Source organism: Vespula pensylvanica, chromosome 12, assembly GCF_014466175.1.
Source record: "Vespula pensylvanica isolate Volc-1 chromosome 12, ASM1446617v1, whole genome shotgun sequence".
NCBI classification, from domain to species: Eukaryota; Metazoa; Arthropoda; class Insecta; order Hymenoptera; family Vespidae; genus Vespula; species Vespula pensylvanica.
This window is the reverse complement of record NC_057696.1, coordinates 3,975,993-3,996,955: the sequence shown is the minus strand read 5'-3', so window position 1 is coordinate 3,996,955 and position 20,963 is coordinate 3,975,993. Positions and strand designations below refer to the sequence as shown.

Below are 20,963 nucleotides of genomic sequence, written 5' to 3'. Positions count from 1 at the left end.
ATCGACCAGTTTGATATAATCGAGAGAAGAAGTATCGACGAGCTTCACCATCGCCTGACGAAAGTCGGAGGACGTTTTCTGTAAGGGAAAAATCGTCAGAAAGAAGAAAAAAAGGAAGAAAGAAAAAAGAAGAAGAAGGAGAAGAAAAGAGAAGACCAGAAAAGGGAAAATAGAAAAGAAAGAGAAAGAGAGAGAGTTTTCTCAGCTCGACATCGAAACTGCCAATCGTAAAAAGAAAAAAAAAAAAACTCTGATCGCTAGTTTCTTTCGCTTCTCTCTTTTCTTTTTATTTTTATTTTCATTTTATTATTATTTCTTTTTTTTTTTTATTTATTTTTTCTTTTTTGATCGTCCTTCGACCGATCGAGAGAAATTGAAGAGAGAAGAAAAAAAAAAAGAAGAAGAAGAAGAAGAATACGAAGAAAAAGGATTTTCTTCTCTACCTCGTCGTAGATCCTCCTTGAAAAGATGAAATGTTCATTCGCTAAGAGAAACTCGGAAAAAAGTCGTGTCGGCGAGTGTTTAAGTTGCGTTATTTTCTTTTGTTGACGCCATCTTCTTCGCTCCTTATCTATATACTCCCCAACCTCTTTATTTCTCTCTTTCTGTGGTGAAAATTGTTCTTTTTTTCTTTTTTTCTTTCTCCGTTCTTTCTACTTTTCTCTATCCATATCGAAACTGATGATAATACATATTGGGAGGACCTAGAAGAAGAACACGTATATACGTGTATACGTTCATACATATATACACATAAGAAGAAGAAGAGAGAAAGAGAGAGAGAGAGAGAGAGAGAGAGAGAGAGAAAGAAAGAGAGAGAGAGAGGGCATCGTGATCGTACGAATGTGCAAAACAACGAGACGAAAGGATGCTCAACACGTCGCTCTGGACATGGGATAGATGATACCACTGATGTTTATACGATGCCGTAGATCAGACGAACTAGACAGAATGGATTGGACCTACGGACTCAGGTAATAACTATACATTTATTTCACTGTATGTTTTTCTATACCTGTGGTCAATCCTTCGTTTATATGTATATACATAAATATAACGTATATATGTATATACGTATGTATCCATATGGAAATTGGAAAGTCGAATCATATTCGAAATATAAATTAAAATGAAATAATTTTCAAAGAAATATGTTATTCTTTGAAATTTATTCAATAAAATATATTTATTAAATGAAGCATAAGAAATTATTATTGTTGTTATTATTATTATTATTATTATTATTTGATTTTGTGTTATAGGAGGAGCCTCCTGAGGACTTTATCACGGTGAACAGAAATTCCTAAAACGCAAGACTGCAAATCCGTCGTCGTACAATCTTTTTTTTCGACGCGTACGAAAAAGACTGAAATATCTTTAAAACAAAAAGAACAACATTAAAAGTATATACGCGTGCAATAGTTGGTCCATCCAGTTGATAAAAAAAAAAATAAAAATAAAAATAAAAATAAAAAAAAACGAACAAACAAACAAATAAATAAAAAAGAACGAGACAAGATACAAGAGACAAATAACAGAAAGAAATCATGTAAAAGATGTTCTGTCGACTAGTGGAGAGACTGATACGATAAAAATCGCGTCCCGATCTTTATTTTGTATTATATTTTATTTTATTTTTTTTTTTTTTTCTTCAAGTTATTATCAACGAGTTACATATCTTGAGAGCTCCTCCAAGGTTTTTCATTTTTCTTTTTTCTTCTCTTTTTTTTTCTTTTTTTTCTTATATACAGATACCTATTACACAGCGTACACACACAAATACACACACACACACACACACAGAGAGAGATGCATGTGTGAATATATATATATATATATATAAACACATAGACAAAACATATACATATCTCTCCTTGGATCTCCCGTCCAATCGTTGTCCTTTGGTTGAGTCATTGATATTTTGCAATGTGAAAAAATTTCTACAAATATCTTATTCTACGAATAAGATATGTGAGTGAGATAGATAGATAGTTAGATAGATAGATAGATAGATAGATAGATAAATAGACAAATAAATAAAAAGAAAAAAGAAACAGAAGAATACGATTCGATCTTGTCACACATAAACACTGTATATCCCCCCTTTGTAATATATAAATATATATTATATACATATACATACACACAATACATATATGTACATTGAGTGTCTATACAACAAAGAAGAAGAAGTGGAAGACTATTTATATGTGTATATATTATTTGTGTTCGGAAAGACTGATATATATATATATATACACACACACACACACACACAATACATATAGATCGTTCGTTATCGGAAAGAAAGACTGTATAGAAGAAAACGAAGAAAAAAGAGAATATAATATTCAGGTCCATCGCTATTCGTTGTGTATGAGTTCAAGAAAGTTGATCGCCCTCGTGTAAGATTCATTGATCTTTTTCGATAGAGGAAGTGAAAGGAATGTGAAAGAAAAGAATACTGTTTGGTTGAATAAGAAAGAAGAAGAAGAAGAAGAAGAAGAAGAAAACGTGGACGAAGAGGAGAAGGGGAGGAGTAGAAGGAGGGAGAAGAAAAAACACGAGAGTATTGTTGTTTCGTGTGCCAGTGAATTCGGTGGTCTCGCTGTCGCATGAGGTAAACGGGTGAACAACAGGATGGGTTGTGGCCAGAGTAAAATCGGTAACATCTATCCGAAGAACAAGAAGAACAAGAACAACAGTAACAAGAAAAATGGAGACTCAATACGTGAGTGATCATATTTTTAAAAAAATTTTTTTACTTCTCGTTTATCGATTTTTTTTCAGGAGAGGGAAGGGGAAAGTCAGATATGAATTTTTTTGTCTCTTTTTAAATCGATCGAACTAGCTCGTACATAATTATTTTTTTGTATCGTCTATTTTATTTTCTTCTTTTCTATTATATTTTTTATGGCTTGTATGTATCATACGTAGTTAAGTTTAATTCGATTTAGATCTATCAGCCTTATTTATTTCTTTATTTTTTTTTTTTTTATTTTGTAGTTTTCTTGCTTCCTTTCTCTTCTTTTCTTTTCTCTTTCCTTTTTATTATTCTCTTTGCAAATCTTTCGAATAACATTGTCGTAGGTCAGGGAACGGATAATAAGTAATCACGTTTTTTTTTCTTTTTTTTTTTTTTTTTTTTTAAGAAATATATGTATATAATATTATATATCGAGACAGATCCATTGTTCACGTAATTGACGTCGTTACTCCATCAATCTGGTTGTAATTGTTGGTTCGATGATTCTAATTAAACGGACGCGCGTTGATTAATCTATGCGCTGAACCGTTGACGTTCTCTATCCGCTATCCACTTCGGTTTCTTGTACTCTCTTTCTCTCTCTCTCTCTCTTCTCTCTCTCTATTAAAAAGTGAAGGAGAAAGAGAGAGAGAGAGAGAACGAGAGAAAAAAATAAACATGATTATTTCGTCGACAAACAGATCCATTATTTCGTAAGATTAATATTAGTCAATATGACTTTGATAACGATGACTGATCGATCGGAGATGAAAATTTTATTCATTTACGGAACGTTTATGTTCGTTTAAAAATAAAATAATTTTACAATTTAATAAGATATTTGTTCATTTTTATCGTTAATCAGTTTTATAATAATTAAGATAAATATTGATATTTTCTTTTTTTCTTCACCGCCAGCCATTCTACGTATATATATATATATATATATAAAAATAATTAATTATGAAAAAGGCAAAGAGCATTGGACTAATGTCATATTAATTACGAATTGATTATTTTCATACTCATTTGCTTATAGGTTTTAGTTCTTTCCTTTCTTTTCTTTTTTTTTTTTTCGTGTAGTTTTTCTATTAAGAAATTGTTCGTACTTATCGAGAGAGCCTTGTGTGAGATATTAAAATAAGAAAAGAAAGAAAGAAAGAGAGAGAGAAAGAAACTAGAAAGAAATTTGTTTTTTTTATCGATTTATAAGGCAGGCCACTTTAATTGCGACCTTTCTTAAAGCCATAACACATCTGCCACGACTAATTCCTTAATTACCACGACATAATTACAACAGGTCATTCTTAATATAACGGGTGAATCACATACATAATTTTTTTTTTATACGATTTACTATGCTCCCCTATTATAGTCGCCAATTGAGAATTGAGATAGAACGTCTTTTTTATTTTCTTAAATAGAGTTGACATTTAAAAAAAAAAAAACAGTGGAAAAAGAAAAATCATTAACAAATGAATTTTATATCTGCGTATGATACGTTGTGAATTGTAAGAAAAAAAGAATCCTTTTTCGTTAAAAAACGATAGTGTCATTTTTCTTTGACAAACATAATTAATTAATTAATTAATTAATTAATTAATTAATTAATTAATTAACGATTCGTCCGATATTCTTGTAGAGAAATGGTAATTCTTTTGACAAGATGGTTAAATGGAAATTGATCGTATTACTTTGTTGTTGGTCGGTGAACCAAACATATATAGAATTATATGTGGTTGTTAATAGGTAACCTTTCGACAACGTGCGAACATGTGTCCCACAAATTGTAGAAAATTCTTTCGCATTTGTAAAAGTTCATCGTTGTATTCTGTCAGATCGAGATATTCCACAATTTCTCTCCCTCTCTTTGTCTTTCTGAATGTTTGAACTTTGTTCTTATCTTCTCATCGAATAATTTATCCAGAACTCATTTGTCCTTTAAATTGCAATTAAATAATAAAATTGTAAACGATCGAAAGATCATTATCATCATCATCATCATTTCTCAGTAATTATATATATATATATATATATATATATATATATATAATCGCTAAAAACGTGCGTAAACGCGAAATTAGTACGATTATCTCATTCTGTCTCTTTTTATATAATATATCAAAAGGACGAGTCCGAGACTCGTTATCTTTACAAACTCTATATATATGTATGTGAATATGCGTGAGTGCGTGTGCGTGTTCGTACGATCTCTCAAAGAAAAAGATTAATAATCATGGATCGTTTGTGCTCGTTCACACGTAGGCAGGCGTGCTTTTATGAACAACGTCGATTTTTCTTTTCTCCTCTTTCATTCGTTAGGATTAAGGATTATTACAGTCTGAATTAGCATTAATCGCTCGATCAAGGATCTATTAAATTGTTTTTTGCCACTATTATTCTATTAGATATGAATATTCGTAAGAGGAATGTAATTTCTTATTAAACAAATCATTCTTTTATCGAGAATCGTTATTTACTTTTTTGTTTAAGATTTAATCGATTTATTATCTTTTCTTTATATTTCTTCTCTTTCTTCTTCTTCTTCTTCTTCTTCTTCTTCTTCTTCTTCTTCTTCTTCTTCTTTTCCTTTTATTTTCTTTTCTTATTTTTTTTTATTTTAATGGATAACGAACGACACGATTTCCGTTCGAACGGTTGCGTCCCTCTTTCGAAGCTCGCAATGATTTCCCGAGAAAATGCATTATTCATGGGTGTGGGGGAGGAAGGGAGGAGGGGGAGAAGAAGGAGGAGGAGGGCTTGGGGTGAGAGAACGAGGGGAAAAGGAAGGGGGCTATTATTAATGTCGGTCGTCGTTCTAAATTCTCCTTTCCGATAATATTCGAGTGAGAGATCTAATCGTTCCCGGTGATTAAAATCTCACTAATAGCTTTTATTGTCCTGTAATTTTATTATGTATTCCACTTCCTTTAAATTCTTTTTCTTTCTTTTTTTTTTTTTTTATTTTCTTGTTTCTTTATCTTTCATACACGTGTAATTTGATTTATTCATATATATATATATATTTTTTTTTTTCGAAAGAAAATAGAATTGAAAGAAAATAGATTGATTTAAATAAGAGAGTAGACTAAACTTTGGAAATAGAATTAAGGGAAGATTAGAAACTCGTTAAAAGCTTAGTCATCCTTACGTGAAATAATAGTATTCGAGTGATAAAATAGAAACTGGCTGATTCATTAAACAGAACCTTAGGTGTTGTTGCACTTCACTTTTACATTGCTGGCACTTCAAGTGTGTATATGCACTTTTATGTGTCGCTCTTTCATCAAAAAAGTAATATAAATATCAGCTTAACGAGATATCTGAAATTCTAGATGATCTATATTAGTTTGAGATTATTATTTCGTAAAAAAAAAAAAAAAAAAAAAAAAGATAAAAAAAGAAGAAAGATCTTATCTCATTTGAATATCTCACGTGACTTGTGTGCTTTTATCTAACGAGTTAATCACGTTTTCGTGAAAAAAAAAAAAATCATGATCGCGAAGTTCTTCGTGGGGGAGAAAAAAAAAGTATCCGATAAAAAACAAATGCATTGTATTAATTGTAGAATCTCTTATTATTACATTAATTATCAATAATCTTTATATATAATCTCAAGTGCTCTTTAGCATTTTGACTTTGTTTTCGTCTTATCGTTAACGCTTTGGTGAAGACGATAACTATCACGTGACACACGCACACGCACACACGCACATATATATATATATAAAATCCATTTATATAAATATCAAGCTCTAACTCTTCTTTAACGATTCGTTGCAGATTAAACTGGTACGTGACCGGATTTAAATCGTTCTTTTCATTCTTGCGTTCTTTCTACTTGACACGCACACACGCACACATACAGACGGATACACGCATGCACAATTTTCCGACGTTAGTAATCGATATATTTACGGCGAGTGAAAATAGAATGTAAAAGACTCTACCTGTCTAAAAAAAAGAAAAGAGAGAGAGGGAGAGAGAGAGAGAGAGAAAAGGGAGAAAGAAAAAAAGAAAGTAAAAAGTAAAAAAAAGAAACGTAGATTTTATGGGTAATTTCAGAGTTCCGAACAAAAAAGTAAGCGTGAAAGAATCGAAAAAGGTTTTCGATCGGCTTCGACTTTCATTGCAAATAAAAGTTTGCGAGCTACGTGTATTAGAAAATACATGCGAATGTTCTTTCAACGCAATCCACGTGTGCGTGATAGAGATATTGCGACAGTATTTCTATATCTTCTTTACCACGATCTAAATATAAACCGAACGGACAATAATTTCAACTTCACTGAGATAGAACTCGCTTTAGAGAAGTTCTATCGATTATTTATTATCGAATAGAGATCGAGAAGAAGAATAAAAGAAAGAAGTAGAAGGTGAAAGGAAGATATATGAGAATCGTCGTCGAGAGGGAATTAATGATCCGAATGGTGCGTTTAGAAACGTCGAGAAAGTCATTGAAAAATGTTCGAGAACGCCGTTGTTATTTACGTTCGAATTTGGCGGCGATAAGGCGGGCTAAGTCACGTGGTCTGTTCTCCCGGCGCTCGTTACCCCTCTTGGCTCGCCGAACGCGTCGACCAATCAGGTCGCTTCGTTTGCTCGGCTCGCCCCGCTCCGTCGGCTTCCCCCACTACGCGCACAGTTGCGTGCGCACCTCCGACCCGTGCAGTTGAGCGTAGATACGCCGGCGAGTAAAGAACTTGAGTATAGAACGACGTCGTTTCGCGTTGCGATTGTTCTGTAAACAAGAAGAGAGGACTTTGGCGGACGATCGTCCAAGGCCCGTGGGCCGATATTATCGTGCTCGGATAGTAGATTCTTGTGGAAGGAAGGTTCCCATTCGATTCGATTCGACTCGACTCGACTCGACTCGACTCGACTCGACACGATACGACGACACGATACGACTCAACGTGCCTACGTGATCCAACGGACGTGTATAAAAGCCACGCATATCCCTGCTTTTAGTGTTTGTCTCGCAACGATATTTAAGCGGCAAGGAACGCACTTCTCGTATTTTTACTTTCTTTCTCGTTATTTTCGGTATCTCCTCTTAACTTTTCTACGAAATTCGTTAACGAAGTAATAGCATCGACGCGTATTAATTTGAATTTTAATATCGTGATAGACGAATTTTATATATATATATATATACATATACATATATATATATATATACATACACACAGACATATTTTAACGAGTGTCCACGTCTGTCGACGTTGTTCCCGTCGTCGAGCTTACTTTTTTTTTCATTCGAAAGTACGTTAAAAATTGTGACAAAGTGGAAGGACATCTGGCATCCTTTTTTCTTATGCTTCCTGCTTCTAAGAAGAAGGAAGCCTCGCCGTTAAATATTAAACGCCGAGGACGCAGGACGTCGTCGAGATTAGAAAACAAGCAGAAGGGCGCGAAGATGTGGCTAAAAGTTCTCAGACAAAATATATCGCATCTGGCTCGTAGAGCTAAGGGTAAGATCACTAAAATACCATGCCATTTTCTTTTTCCTTCTCTCTTATCTTTTCTATAACCTTTCTTTCTTTTTCTTTTTTTTCTTTTTTCTTTTCAACGTCCTTTCTTTTTCTATAGTTTCTCTCTCTCTCTCTCTCTCTCTCTCTCTCTCTCTCTCTCGTATCATTTTTCGCGCGCTCTTTTTCTCTTCCCGTATAACTTCGTGTAATCTCGTAAATACTTCCTTCGATTTTTATCGTTTTATCTTCTATCCTTTTTCCCGAACTTTACCGGAGACACTCGAAACAGATGCCATTTTGTATTCGACATGGTCGTCCCTTAACCAATTTAACGCGTATCCGCTCGGCGTATCGAATTTTCTAGGTCATTTTTTTTTTATTTTTATGTTTATTTTTATTTTCTATTTCGTTCTTCTTTTTTCTCCTCTCCGTCAAATTTATCGACCTTTTTAACACATCTTTCTTGATAGAAGTCGATAGATCATTTTGAATCGGTATTTTCCCTTGAAATTCGGTTTGCCTTTATTACATACATATACTTGTGTGTGGGTGTATACGTATATTTATATATATGTGATATGTGGTGTGCGTGTGTGCGTGTGTTTTCATGCTTGGGATACAAGAAGACATATTACAGAGAATAAAAGCGGAAGCATACTATTTTTAGCTCATTACCATGGTACTCTCTCTCTCTCTTTTTCTCTCTCTCTCTCTCTCTCTCTCTCTCTCTCTCTCTCTCTCTCACTCTTCTTTGGACATCGATCGAAATTATACCAAGTTGCAAAATTTTCACGTTTATGTAGTTAATACTCTCGACATAATTTATACAAAATAATATAATTGATATAATTTCTGTTCGAATAATAATAATGACAATAATAATAATAGTAATAATAATAATAAATTACTCGTTCGTCGGAGAACGCTTGATATTATAAACATATTATTAGGTTATAGTTGCAATTAATAATGTTTACCTAATGTGGAATAGGTACTTCATTTATTTTTTCTATTTTGTTTCTCTCTATTCTCTCTCTCTCTCTCTCTTCTTTCTTTCTTTCTTTCCTTCTTTCTTTCTTTCTTTCTTTCTTTCTTTCTTTCTTTCTTTCTTCTTTCTGGGACATAGAAAGAGAGTCTCAAGCTGACTTTATGTATGTTGCTGCTGCGCTTAGTTTCGAAGCCGATCGATATCGAAGGAGTTCGCGTGCTGGGTCAACGTAAAAAGTAAGAGAAAAAAAGAAAGAGAGAGAAAATGAGGAAAAGAAGAGTTTCCTTTTTTTCTTCTTAAACTCACTAAAAAGTACGTTCACTGCTGTGATGTCTCTTTACGTAGGACGACAACACAACGAGGACGATGACGACGACGACGACAACGACGACGAAGCTTCTAAACTCGAGATTAGGTGTCGTCTAATTTGAGGTCGTCTCGCGTTTCGCTTCGTAAAAGCAAATCGTGGAATTTGCATTCGTTGCTTTTCATGTATGACTCTCTTTCTGAGTCATACCATAACATAATGTCGTTTTATCAATCCGGTGTGTATTCATCTTCTTTATTATTGTGTAATATAATATTTCTTTGATTCTTTATAACGTATAGAAAATTTGTCAATGAATGATATTGCGTTATAAAGAAATTATATAATATTCGTTGTGTGTGTGTCTGTATTATTTATAATAGTATAGAGTTATTTTATTCTATCAATTTATACTTGGTATAATAAGATCGTCTATATATCATTTAAAATTTATAGTATAATTAAATTATACTATATGAAGCTCCTGATATATATATATATATATATATATATATATGGCCAATTAATATAATTTATTATACTACTATTAATGATACTATAACTTCGATATTATATAATTTTGTTTATAAATACGGTAAAAAAATTCTTTTCTAGAGTATTTCTATTTAATTGAGATCGGCGAGATCTATGATTAGAGAATTTTTTTTCTTCGTGCAAAATGCGTCTATAAAATAGAAAAGAGATTTACTTATTTATATATGTATTCCATCGGATATAAGAAATATGCAAATATGATACACATATACGTACATACATAAATATATACGTGCGATTGTTGACCGGGTTTCCTGCTATAGCACATGGAAATCGTTAAAACGTTTACGACTAGTTCGAAACGCTCGTAATTCGTGTTCTCTTTTTCTTTTCCTTTATTTTTTATTTTTTTTTTTATTTTTTTTTGTTTTCATCATCCGCGATATTACATACATATGTATGTACATATACATATTTATGGGAATGGTAAGAGTATATTTTATTTTTATTTTTCGTTCTTTTTATTCTTTTTTTTTTCGTTTATTATTATTATTATTATTATTATTATTATTATTATTATTATTATTTTTATTTTCTCGTAATACATCAACCATATTAAAGAAGTTTACGTGGTTCGAAAAATTTCAAGGCTAGGGGTTCTTCTCTTTTCTTTCTTTTTTTTTCTCTTCTTTCTTTCTTTTTTTAGCGTCTAGACAACGAGAATACGAGAGAGATCAGCTGACAAAACGTCAGGAATTTGTGTCACGTGCTTTTCAGATTATAACTTTGAAGAGAAGAAAAAAAAAAGTCGCTTTCGTTAAAGTCTCAAAAGGGTTAAGCCCATTTAAAGATCCTAGTTACTGCAAGCTAATCCGATGATACGTGACGATAGTCACGAAACATTTGAACGTGTCCTCCTTCGATGATATCGAAACAAAGTCGATTTATTATTTTCGTTTAGTTTTCGTTTCTTTTATCTATTTATCTATATATCTTCCTTTCTATTTTTATCTTTTTATAGCTCGACTTTAATCGCCTTTTTCAACGAATCGTTGTCTTATCTATATGGTGTCCCACTTAAAGGGGAGAGAAAAGAAATATCACTTTTTATATAATTTTTTTTTTCTTTCTTATTGGTGATAGAAAAGCAACGTTTAATCTTTATTTTGACTACCAATACAAATCTCGATAATTTACGAAGAGGAACGTACAGGTTGAGTTCTCTTAAAAGCGATACTAAAAATAATATTCTACAACTACGAGTCTAGCAACTCTTTTTTTTTTTTATAATTAATGGAAGGGAAAAAAATAGTCTCGAGAAAGGAAGAATTTGTAAAAATAATTTAAGAACTTTGCTTTTCTATTTCTCCTTATACGTACAACTCGAAATTTTTTAAATTCAAACCTGTTCTTCCTCTCTCTCTCTCTCTCTTCTTTTCTTTTTTGGACCGAACTAATTAAATTAGGATACCCTTTTTTACCCGTCCGTCCCTTCTCGTTCCCATGTAGAACGTGATCCTTTATTGTGAGAAAAGTTTTAGAAATGAAAGCCAAGTGTTACATAAGGAAGAAGATTCACAGATGTAAAGGAGTTAGAAGATGAGTATTTCGGTCTGGCATATATGTAACTCGGATTTAAATTTCTCGTACGAATTCGATTCGACCTCGTTTTATCTCTACCATCCTATCGTCTCTATCTTTCATCTCACTTGCACATTCGTACTACTTGTACACGCATACGCATACACACGTACGAGAAAAAGAAGGTAGAAGGGTATGAGGAGGTAGGAGGGTAGGAGGGCTAGGATCGAGGGATGGGGAATAGGGTAGGGGTTGTAAAAGTTGCTCCAATTGCAACGGTTATCCTCTCTTCACGTAGAAACTTGCGCTGGTGCCTTTCTTCACAAAAGTATTCGTTTCAAAGCGAAAAGCGCAGCACCCGTTAGAGAAGAGACTGTTTAGATTTATAATGGCGGAATGGAAAAAAGAAAAGGAAGAAAAAAGAGAGGGTGGTATCATTGTGTTGACGCGATCGAAGTTGCTCTTTCACCCCCACTTTTTTTTTTCTTTTATTTTTCTTTTTTCTTTCTTTCTTTTTTTCCCTACCACATTCTCTTGCATTCTCCCTTAGGTGACGATTTAATCGCGCGATCACAATAGTTACGATAAAGGAAAAAGATAAAAAGGGAGAGAAAAGTACTTAACGGGATGATTCTTCAGTCGTGAATTTAACCCTTTCCAGCGTGGAACTTTGAACGAAAAATACTTTGTTTTTTTTTCTTTTTTTTTTTATATTAAAGTTGAGATTAGAGAGTGAAATATGAGAATTAATTATTACTGTTATAATCAGAACATTTTCGTTGAATTATATTTCATATTATTTTTCTTTTTATATTAAATATATATATATATATATATATATATATATATATATAACGAGTAATGCAAGAATTAGAAAATTAAACGAATTATAATATACGTCAAATTATTGTTCTTTTAATCTCAAATGGATAGAGAGTCAAAAAAGAAAAAAGATAATAAATATGAATAACAATGAAACGAGGTGTAACTAAAGCTGTATAAAATCTTTTCGTTCCATTATTTTTTGTTTCCTTTTTTCTTTCTTCTTTTTTATATATATATATATATATATATATATATATATATATACTACAAATCAATTTGAATGTTGTCGAAAGGGTTAATATTCATAAGAAATATAAGAGAAATAAATGCAGAGGGTTGAAAAAACTTGGCACGCGACTCCGGTTGTTCGCCTTGCATGTCGACAGAAAGGGTTGCGCCGTAAAGGGGGGGGAAAACGTGTGTCGCTCGAAACCTTCGATCCTGGCATTCGATCCGGAACACCAGCGGCGATCGCACGTGCTACTTCAGTTTCTTTCCTTCTCGTTCCCCACCCTCTTGCCCACCCCCCTCTCTATATCTTTTTTCACGCGACTCATATGAATGCATTTATCGGCCGTCGACACGAACACCTTATTGTTAATTTATGTTCTCTTTTTCTTCTGCTGTTTTTTCTTTTTTTTTTTTTTTACTTTTCCTTTCTTTTCTGTTTATTATTATTATTATTATTATATTTTTTTACGATCTCCTAGAAAACAATTATATTAAAAAATTTTGGACTTGGGAGAAAAGAAAGAGAAAAAGATTTTTTTTTTATCAACACGTATATATAATACATTTTTGTTTGTTATCATTTTTACGATTGTTATTATTAAACTAGAAGATTATTAGAAATTCTAGTATCAGAGAACAATTTCTACAAAAAAAAAACAAAATGACCTTCGACGGATTCCTGATATCTTCGAGTTATTTTCAGGTCTATAAAATCGGGTAACGCAATTTGTCAAGCTGACTTTTTGACTTTTTTTTTTTTTTTTTTTTTTTTCTTTCTCTTTCTTGTTACCAATGAAATTCGTATTGGTCAGTGATTATGCAAATAATCTAACTAAAGATCACGTGAGAATCATGAAATTATTTAGATTATTAATACGAACGAAATTAATTTAAGAGATTGTATAATCGAAAATTGATTTTCAACAAAATCCTATTTGCGCAGCTTATTAAATTTATAAATAATTGTAAAAGAAATTTATTTACAATTTGGACGGAATCATGAGCACGCATACATATTTATATTTCTCCTTATCTCGTTTTTATCAATTTTGTATGGATTTTCGTCTTATCGTCGCTTGATACGCAATACGATTTTCGGTGAAAATCTTTAATCTCAAAAAATTCACGTTGTTATCTGTCTTTCTGCGCTTCTCTCCCTTCCCCCTCTCTCTCTCTCTTTCCATTTATCTTTTTTTTTGTTTTGTTTCTTTTGTTTCTTTTTTTTTTTATCTTGTAATCTAATTGAATTAACAAACATACAGTTTTTTATTACATTCGTTATTAATGATTAGAGAAATGGAAAAAAGTTGAGGATAAAAGTTTTTTTCTTTTTTTATTTTACAAACAATTATGATACCCCCCTCTAAAAAACAAAAAAAAAAAAAAAGAAAAAAGACAGAAAGAAAGATAGTCTCGAGAATCCATGTTTGTTATTTATGATTATCAGTGTTATCGTATGCGTTCAAAAGAGATATTTTCATGGCTTGTATGCACTTGCCGCGTCTATAATAAGAATACTAGGAGTCCAGAGTTGAAAATATCTTGGTGTTTACGATGTATCAGATAAAACGTAAAAATGATCTTATTTTCTCTGTGAATGTATATACCATATACATATACAATACGTACAAAAACAAAGCGTGATAATCAGAAAGCGGGATTTAATAAAAGAGAGGGAGAAAGAGAGAAGAGTGAGAGAAATACTTGTTATCGTAATACCAAGAGTTATCTAGACGAAGCTCTTTACTTTTGTCGTTAGGTCGTTCTTCGTAATCATTCGAAAGGTCACACTCCGGCGTTTTTTTTTCCTTTTTTTTTTTTTTAGAAATCATGACCTCATCACAACAATAATACGTGTTCAGAAAAAATTTGCAATAATATTTTACGCGAGAAAATTTGTTTCACAAATATACCGAGCAGAGTTTTATGTTAAGCGAATTGACTTAAAGTTTAGTTGATTTTAGAATTATCTTTCATTTCAATAACGATCATGAATCTGTTTGGACTTAATCGCGATAACAATAATCTTTTTAATGAAAAATTTACAAGTATTCGTAAACTTTCATAGCCATGAATTAATTATTAAATCAAACTAAAATTCAGTTGACATTAGAAATATTGATATAAATTTACAAATTTTCAAAATGATGATTAATCGACGTATGACGAATTATTTTTGTTACTGTAATTATTGTACGTGTTATTGCGTTCGTGAAAATTATCGTGATGCATAATTAGTTGAACAAAATTTATTTCGGAATGAAAGCAGAGATATCGATTAGAAATAATAATGAAAAGAAATTGATCGATAAAAAGTTGACCTCTTTTGTTATTATATATATATATATATATATATATATATATATATATTATTTTTTCTCTCTTTTTTTTTTTTTATATATATGGAGAGGCCTCAATATGTCAGAGAGTTTGAACTTTCGCCAATCTTGTTCGGCCCACATTCAAGCAAGCGAATAGAATAGGATAGAATGAAATAGAATAGAATGAAATAAACTAGAATATAATATAATAGAATAGGATGAAAAGTTCGATAAAAATTGTGTCATATAACATTCTGTTATATTTTTATAATTTAAAAAAATATATCATTCTTCGTTATTTAAGAATACATTTATACATAAATCTATACATCCGTGTGACCCAATTCGATGCAAAATACGTAGATTGTGTTTCGGAAAATAGTTTGACGTTAGCCGCAAAAATATAATAATAAGCAAACAATATATGATATAAAAATATGAATAATAAAGAATATAGATTATATTCGAATAGTTTTATTTAATGATGTATAAGTGACCATGATATTAATGGTGGGAGATTTGTTACAAGGTCATCGTAAAGTCGAATAATTATCATTACGATATTGCGTTTCGTTCGATCGATTATCCTTTGAAACGTTCGTTTGAAATATTTTTCGATATTTTTTTTATATTCGGGGGAATTATTGCGTAGTATACATTTAAACCGAACATACTGCGTGCGTATATGTGTACGTCATATGGAAAGAAAGAGAGAAAAAGAGAGAGAAAGAGTAAATACTCATACTATCGATGGTATATATCTATCGTATCAGTTTCGAGGGAAACCAGTGACCACCACACAGGTAATTCGAAACACCGTCGATATCGCGGTATCCTTGTGCTATTCGATAGATTGCAACGAGTTTCCTTTCTATCTTTTCAACGAATTTGTTACTTCCTTTGAATTACTCATTATCTGTAATAGGTTTTTTTTTTCTTTATTTATTTATTTTTTTTTTTTCTAGAAATTCTAACACAATTCTTTCCATATTTTATTTAACAATTTCAACATCTTTCATTAAATTTTTATTATTTCAATTTTGTGTGTGTGTGTTCGTGTTAGTTTCTTTCTTTCTTTCTTTTTTTTTTTTTTTTTTTTTTTTTTTTTTCGTTATATTAACATTCGTTTCTAAACAATCTGACGTAACTTTATAAAGAATTAATCGGAGATAATTTAATCGGAGAGAGAAAAAAATAAAAAAGTAAACAACGACAGATAAAAAAAATATATAATGATATCAGATGATTCACAGTCGGTATTCAAGATTCATTCTCTTATCATAGAATAGAGCAACTCACGTGCGATTTGATCAAGAAATCCCGCCGACCAATACGATGATGATTCATTATTAAACGTCTTTCAAAGTGAATCATCGATTTCTTATGATCGTTATGAGATCTTTTTCTACCGGAAAAAGGGGGAAATTACGTTTGAGAATAGAAAGATCCGTTCGATTTATATTTAAATTAAAGTTCTAATTGGCAATGTGTCATATTGTTGCAACGAACGTTTTCCTCGTACGTATGCACGTCCGAGGGAAACGAATCAACTGGTGGCCTAAATTCTTTCACGTTCGGTTTTCTATTAAAATACTCGAATTCGAATTTCGAGTTAGTTTGAACGATTGGGGGAAAAAAAAAAAAGGAAATTACAAAAAAGCTTTTACAGATTTATCTTTAGATTCGATTTTTTATTATTATTTAAACAAATGGATTTTTGATGATTATATAAAAAAAAAAAAAAGAACGAGAAAGTCTATATGCAAATAGATTTTTCAATCATTTGTACAGGGGTAAGGGGTGTGTATCGGATTTTAAAAATCAATTATTATTATATATATATATATTTTTTTTTCCAGGACATTTTAGACAAATCTTTTTTCGAATGATAAAAAATATTTCTAAACTTGTAATTATAAAATCCGAATGAAAGAAATCGGAGCGTTGAAAATTCGAATAATCGATTTGTGAAATCTATTGGGAACGTTTTTTCTTTTTCGATCGGTCCCTTACGTATTATAAAAATAATCGTCTAAGAGGAATAAGATTAACAAACAAGCAAGCAAGCAAGCAAGCAAAAAAAAAGAGAAAAAGAGAAGGAAGAAGAAAATAGTGTAATATTTTTTTTTTGCCTTTTTATTCTTTTTCCTTTTCTTTTCTTTTTTTTTCTTTTTTTTTTTTCTTTTTTTTCTTTCTTTTACAAAGAGTATATTATCGTTTTAATGTAAAAGATGAAAAAGGTCAAGATATATTTAGAACATAGACGGTGCCGATCGATTATTATCATCGTCTAAGATTAAATCCTTACAAAATGTTATATAAGAGTCCTTCATCTTCTTCTCGTTCATTTTTCTATTTCTTTTTTTTTTTCTATATATCTTTTTTTTTTTTTTTTTTTTTTTTAAACGTTAACGTTACAATCTATCAGCAATCTATTGCAAAGAAAATCGTACAAAGAGCGCAAGGTTTTTATTTTTAATCGTCGTCGTTGTCGCCGTCGTCATTATCATTATCATCATCATCATCATCATCATATTTAACTCGTGAAATAAACTACGTCGATCCTCGGAACACATCTTTTATATTGCATCGGAACGGATTAATTATTATTATACGTTTAGCTCTTAATATCGTTATCGTGTTATCTCTTAAAACGACCAACGCGTAACAAGAATCTTGACCGATAATCTAAATACACAAAGAGAGGATTAATATCGTTCTACGAAGGATATATTTTTCTCTCTCTAACTCTCTTTTTTCTCTTTCTATTATTTGATGAAATGAACTCTTGAAATAATTGAAATAATTTATGAGAAATAGACGTATGTAATTTAATATGTCAAAGTTTCTCTAATGGACTATTTTCTTTCTTTCTCTCTCTTTCTCTTTTTTTTTTTTTTGATATCTTTTTTGTCTGTCTGTCTGTCTGTCGGTCTCTCTCTCTCTCTCTCTCTCTCTCTCTCTCTTTCCTTTTCTTTTTCATTTTTTTTTCTTTTTTATCGAACGATAAAGAATCGAGGATTATTATCAAGTTGAGAATAGTTAGTATTATTGTATCGTTGAAAGAGACGAGAATAGAAGACCTCCAAAGTAATTCTATACATCAAGTCGATATAATATAACGTGTATAGTTATACTTATAGGAACAAGGAGAGTTTTCAATGTATCTCTCTACTACCGGGTATATAGGAAAAAAGTAAAAGAAATATGAAATATATTGTTGCAATATTCAATGAGATATAATATATATGTGTAAATCAATGATATATAATGTACATATATATATATATATAGTTTTGAATCAATGTTATTTTTTAGCTTCAACTTTTATCTCTCGTTCTTTTTAATTTTTCTTTATATTTTTAGAAGACACGAAGAGCTAGCTTTCTTTTTCTTTTTTTTTTTTTTTTTACTTTCTTTCAACGATGCAATTTTTGTAACTTCTGTTTAAAAGTATATTAAGAAAGAAGATATTTTCGTCAATACTGTCATCGTAGCCATTTATTTATCCCTTTTATTTTTTATTTTTATTTAACATTTTCTCCTTCGGACATGTGATGCTATATGATGCAACGTTATGTTATTTTTAAAAATAACAATAATATCACAATTGTAGATTTCGATCGTTATAAATTATTATAGATCATCGTAATCGTTAAACGTTAGTTGACACGTATCGATCGAAGAAAATGTCGGTGAGTTACTATCAAAGACGACACATCTTCTTAGGACTTTGACCGTCGATGATCGTCATCGCGTCACGGATGCGTCTAGTAGAATAATTGCCATTCTTCCGACAGGTTGTAATGCTATTAACGGACTCACTAGAAATATAAATAGCTATTAAATCGTAATACGTAATCCGTTGCTTGCTCCGACAGCAAGTGCATTGTTCAGGATTTATTCACCTTGCTTCTTTCTTGACGTGTTCAATCGTGGACATATATATACATACATACATACATACATACATACATACATACATATACACACATACTAAGATCTCCCGCAATTAGAGCGATCCTCGTGGCCTCGTATTTGCCTCTAGGCATCATGCTGGAATTCTAATTACGTGTGTTCACCTATCTACACACATCTATATACATGCAGTACATACACAGTGATAAAAGAAAATCCTAAATCATCTTTAAAATTTAATCGGATCGATCGATTTAACAATTAAATTCTCTTTTCTTCCATCTTGATGATCTTTATAATGATATTGTTAAAACCATCTAGATTTTTTCCACACACACACACACATATATGTGTATATATAGAATGGAAATTAAACGACACTCTTTGATATATTCATTCTCTAATGAATAATTTCGTATCTCATCGGTAGAATAACATTCATTTTAATATATATACGATATCCAAAATAATTTTCTTCTTTTCTTTTTATAAATTCATGAAGTAAAACAATGATCGAGAATTATTTCGGTAATAAAAATAAAACGAGATCCTTTTTAATAGATATCTTATATAAGAAATTTTCATTTCGCATATACAAAAATAAATAATTATTATATCCATCTATCTATCTATTTATTCATCTATCCATCTATCTATCTATACGTCTATCTATCTATTTAATAATTTCATTATATATCTAACAATTCCATTGTAATGAATATTATAATTTTCAACGATGCCTTTTTATTTTCTTATTGACAAGTGTGAGAAAAATTATTTGATAAATTACATCGTAATTGAAATAATTATAATTTCATTAGTCGTGTATGGTCAAATGGAATGGAAGAAGGAACGTTATTTCATTATCTCGTATCATCGTATATTAATTTGAATTGTCTTTTATGCAAAGACGACGACGATGACGACGACGACGACGACGATGACGACGACAACGACAACCGGCTCTCTTCCTATCAACTCCATCTTCGCTTTTCAAAGTGTCGTCCGCACGCGCGATATGAATCCATTAAGTGCACCTCGAGCCGATGAAATTATAGCGTGCTACTGCGCCAATATCGCGCGAGCGCGTTCACTCGCTCCCTTCTTGAATAATGCATGAACCCATTTGGTAGTCTTCTAGTTCTCTCTCTCTCTCTCTTTCTCTCTCTCTCTCTCTCTCTTTCTCTCTCTTTTACTCCTTTCCCTCTGGCCGGAAGCTTTTTTTTTTCCTTTTTTTTCCCCCTTTTTCTCTCTTTTTTCCCTTTTTCCTTTTTTTCTTTTTTACGTCCACGGAAATACAGATCGCGAACGAACGAACGAACTCACGTGCAACTGAAGTACAGGGCGGACCAAAAGTTCCTAAGTCGTTTTAAAAATCGATTAGATAGGTACTCCCTCTCTCGAAACGTTTCGTTCTTTTAATCTGCACGTAGTTTTTCTTTTCTTTCTTTCTTTTTTTTTTTCTTAGTGAAAACAAATATTTAATTTAATAAAATAATAAATTCAAATAATTAAAATAATTAATTTAATATAGTCTTGCAAAAAAAAATATATGTAGTTTGTAAGAAAAGTAGATCATAAAGAATTTATATATATATATATATATATTTTTTTTTTAAATCATTTAAGATTTTTTAAATGATTATTTTTAGGAGGGTCTATCTAGGAACTTTTGATCCATCCTGTACATATATATGTATATATATATATATATATATATGTTTGTATATGTATGTATGTCACGTATGTACAACTCACGTTTGGCATTCGTGTCCTTCGGTTGAAAGTAACCTTCGTAGGAGAGTAGAGCTTCTCCCTTTTATTATTCACTTCGAAGGTACGTTCCTTTTGTAGTAGTTCGTTTGTGAAAATAATTTTGATGAAAGATTTTTTTCTTTTTTCTTTTTCCTTTTTCTTCTTCATTCAATCATTTCTCCGTGCACAGGATAAATGCATAGAAATTTGAAAGGACGCATCGTTATTTTCTTTTCTCTCTAGGATTAATTTTGAAAAATCTATAATATAAAATCTGTAGTATATACGATTAATTTTTAATGGAAAGGAGAAAATAATTTAT

At 31.2% G+C, this 20,963-nt stretch overlaps 1 protein-coding gene and 1 long non-coding RNA gene across 3 annotated transcripts in view; both read left to right on the top strand.

The window, feature by feature from the left end:
* Positions 1-764: 764 nt before the first annotated feature.
* Positions 765-1,383, top strand: LOC122633371. Its single transcript, XR_006328092.1, has 2 exons — positions 765-974; positions 1,263-1,383. It is a non-coding gene; the product is annotated as an uncharacterized LOC122633371 (long non-coding RNA).
* Positions 1,384-1,817: 434 nt separating this feature from the next.
* LOC122633368 (putative uncharacterized protein DDB_G0267716) overlaps positions 1,818-20,963 on the top strand; it is a 32,650-nt gene continuing 13,504 nt past the window's right edge. The window contains exon 1 of one of the 2 annotated variants that reach the window (XM_043821180.1): positions 1,818-2,731. In XM_043821180.1, coding sequence (XP_043677115.1) covers positions 2,641-2,731 — 91 coding nt within the window. In that variant the 5' untranslated portion in view covers positions 1,818-2,640. Of the gene's footprint in view, positions 2,732-7,916; positions 8,221-20,963 lie in introns of those variants that run through there. The other variant, XM_043821179.1, reaches the window with a different exon arrangement.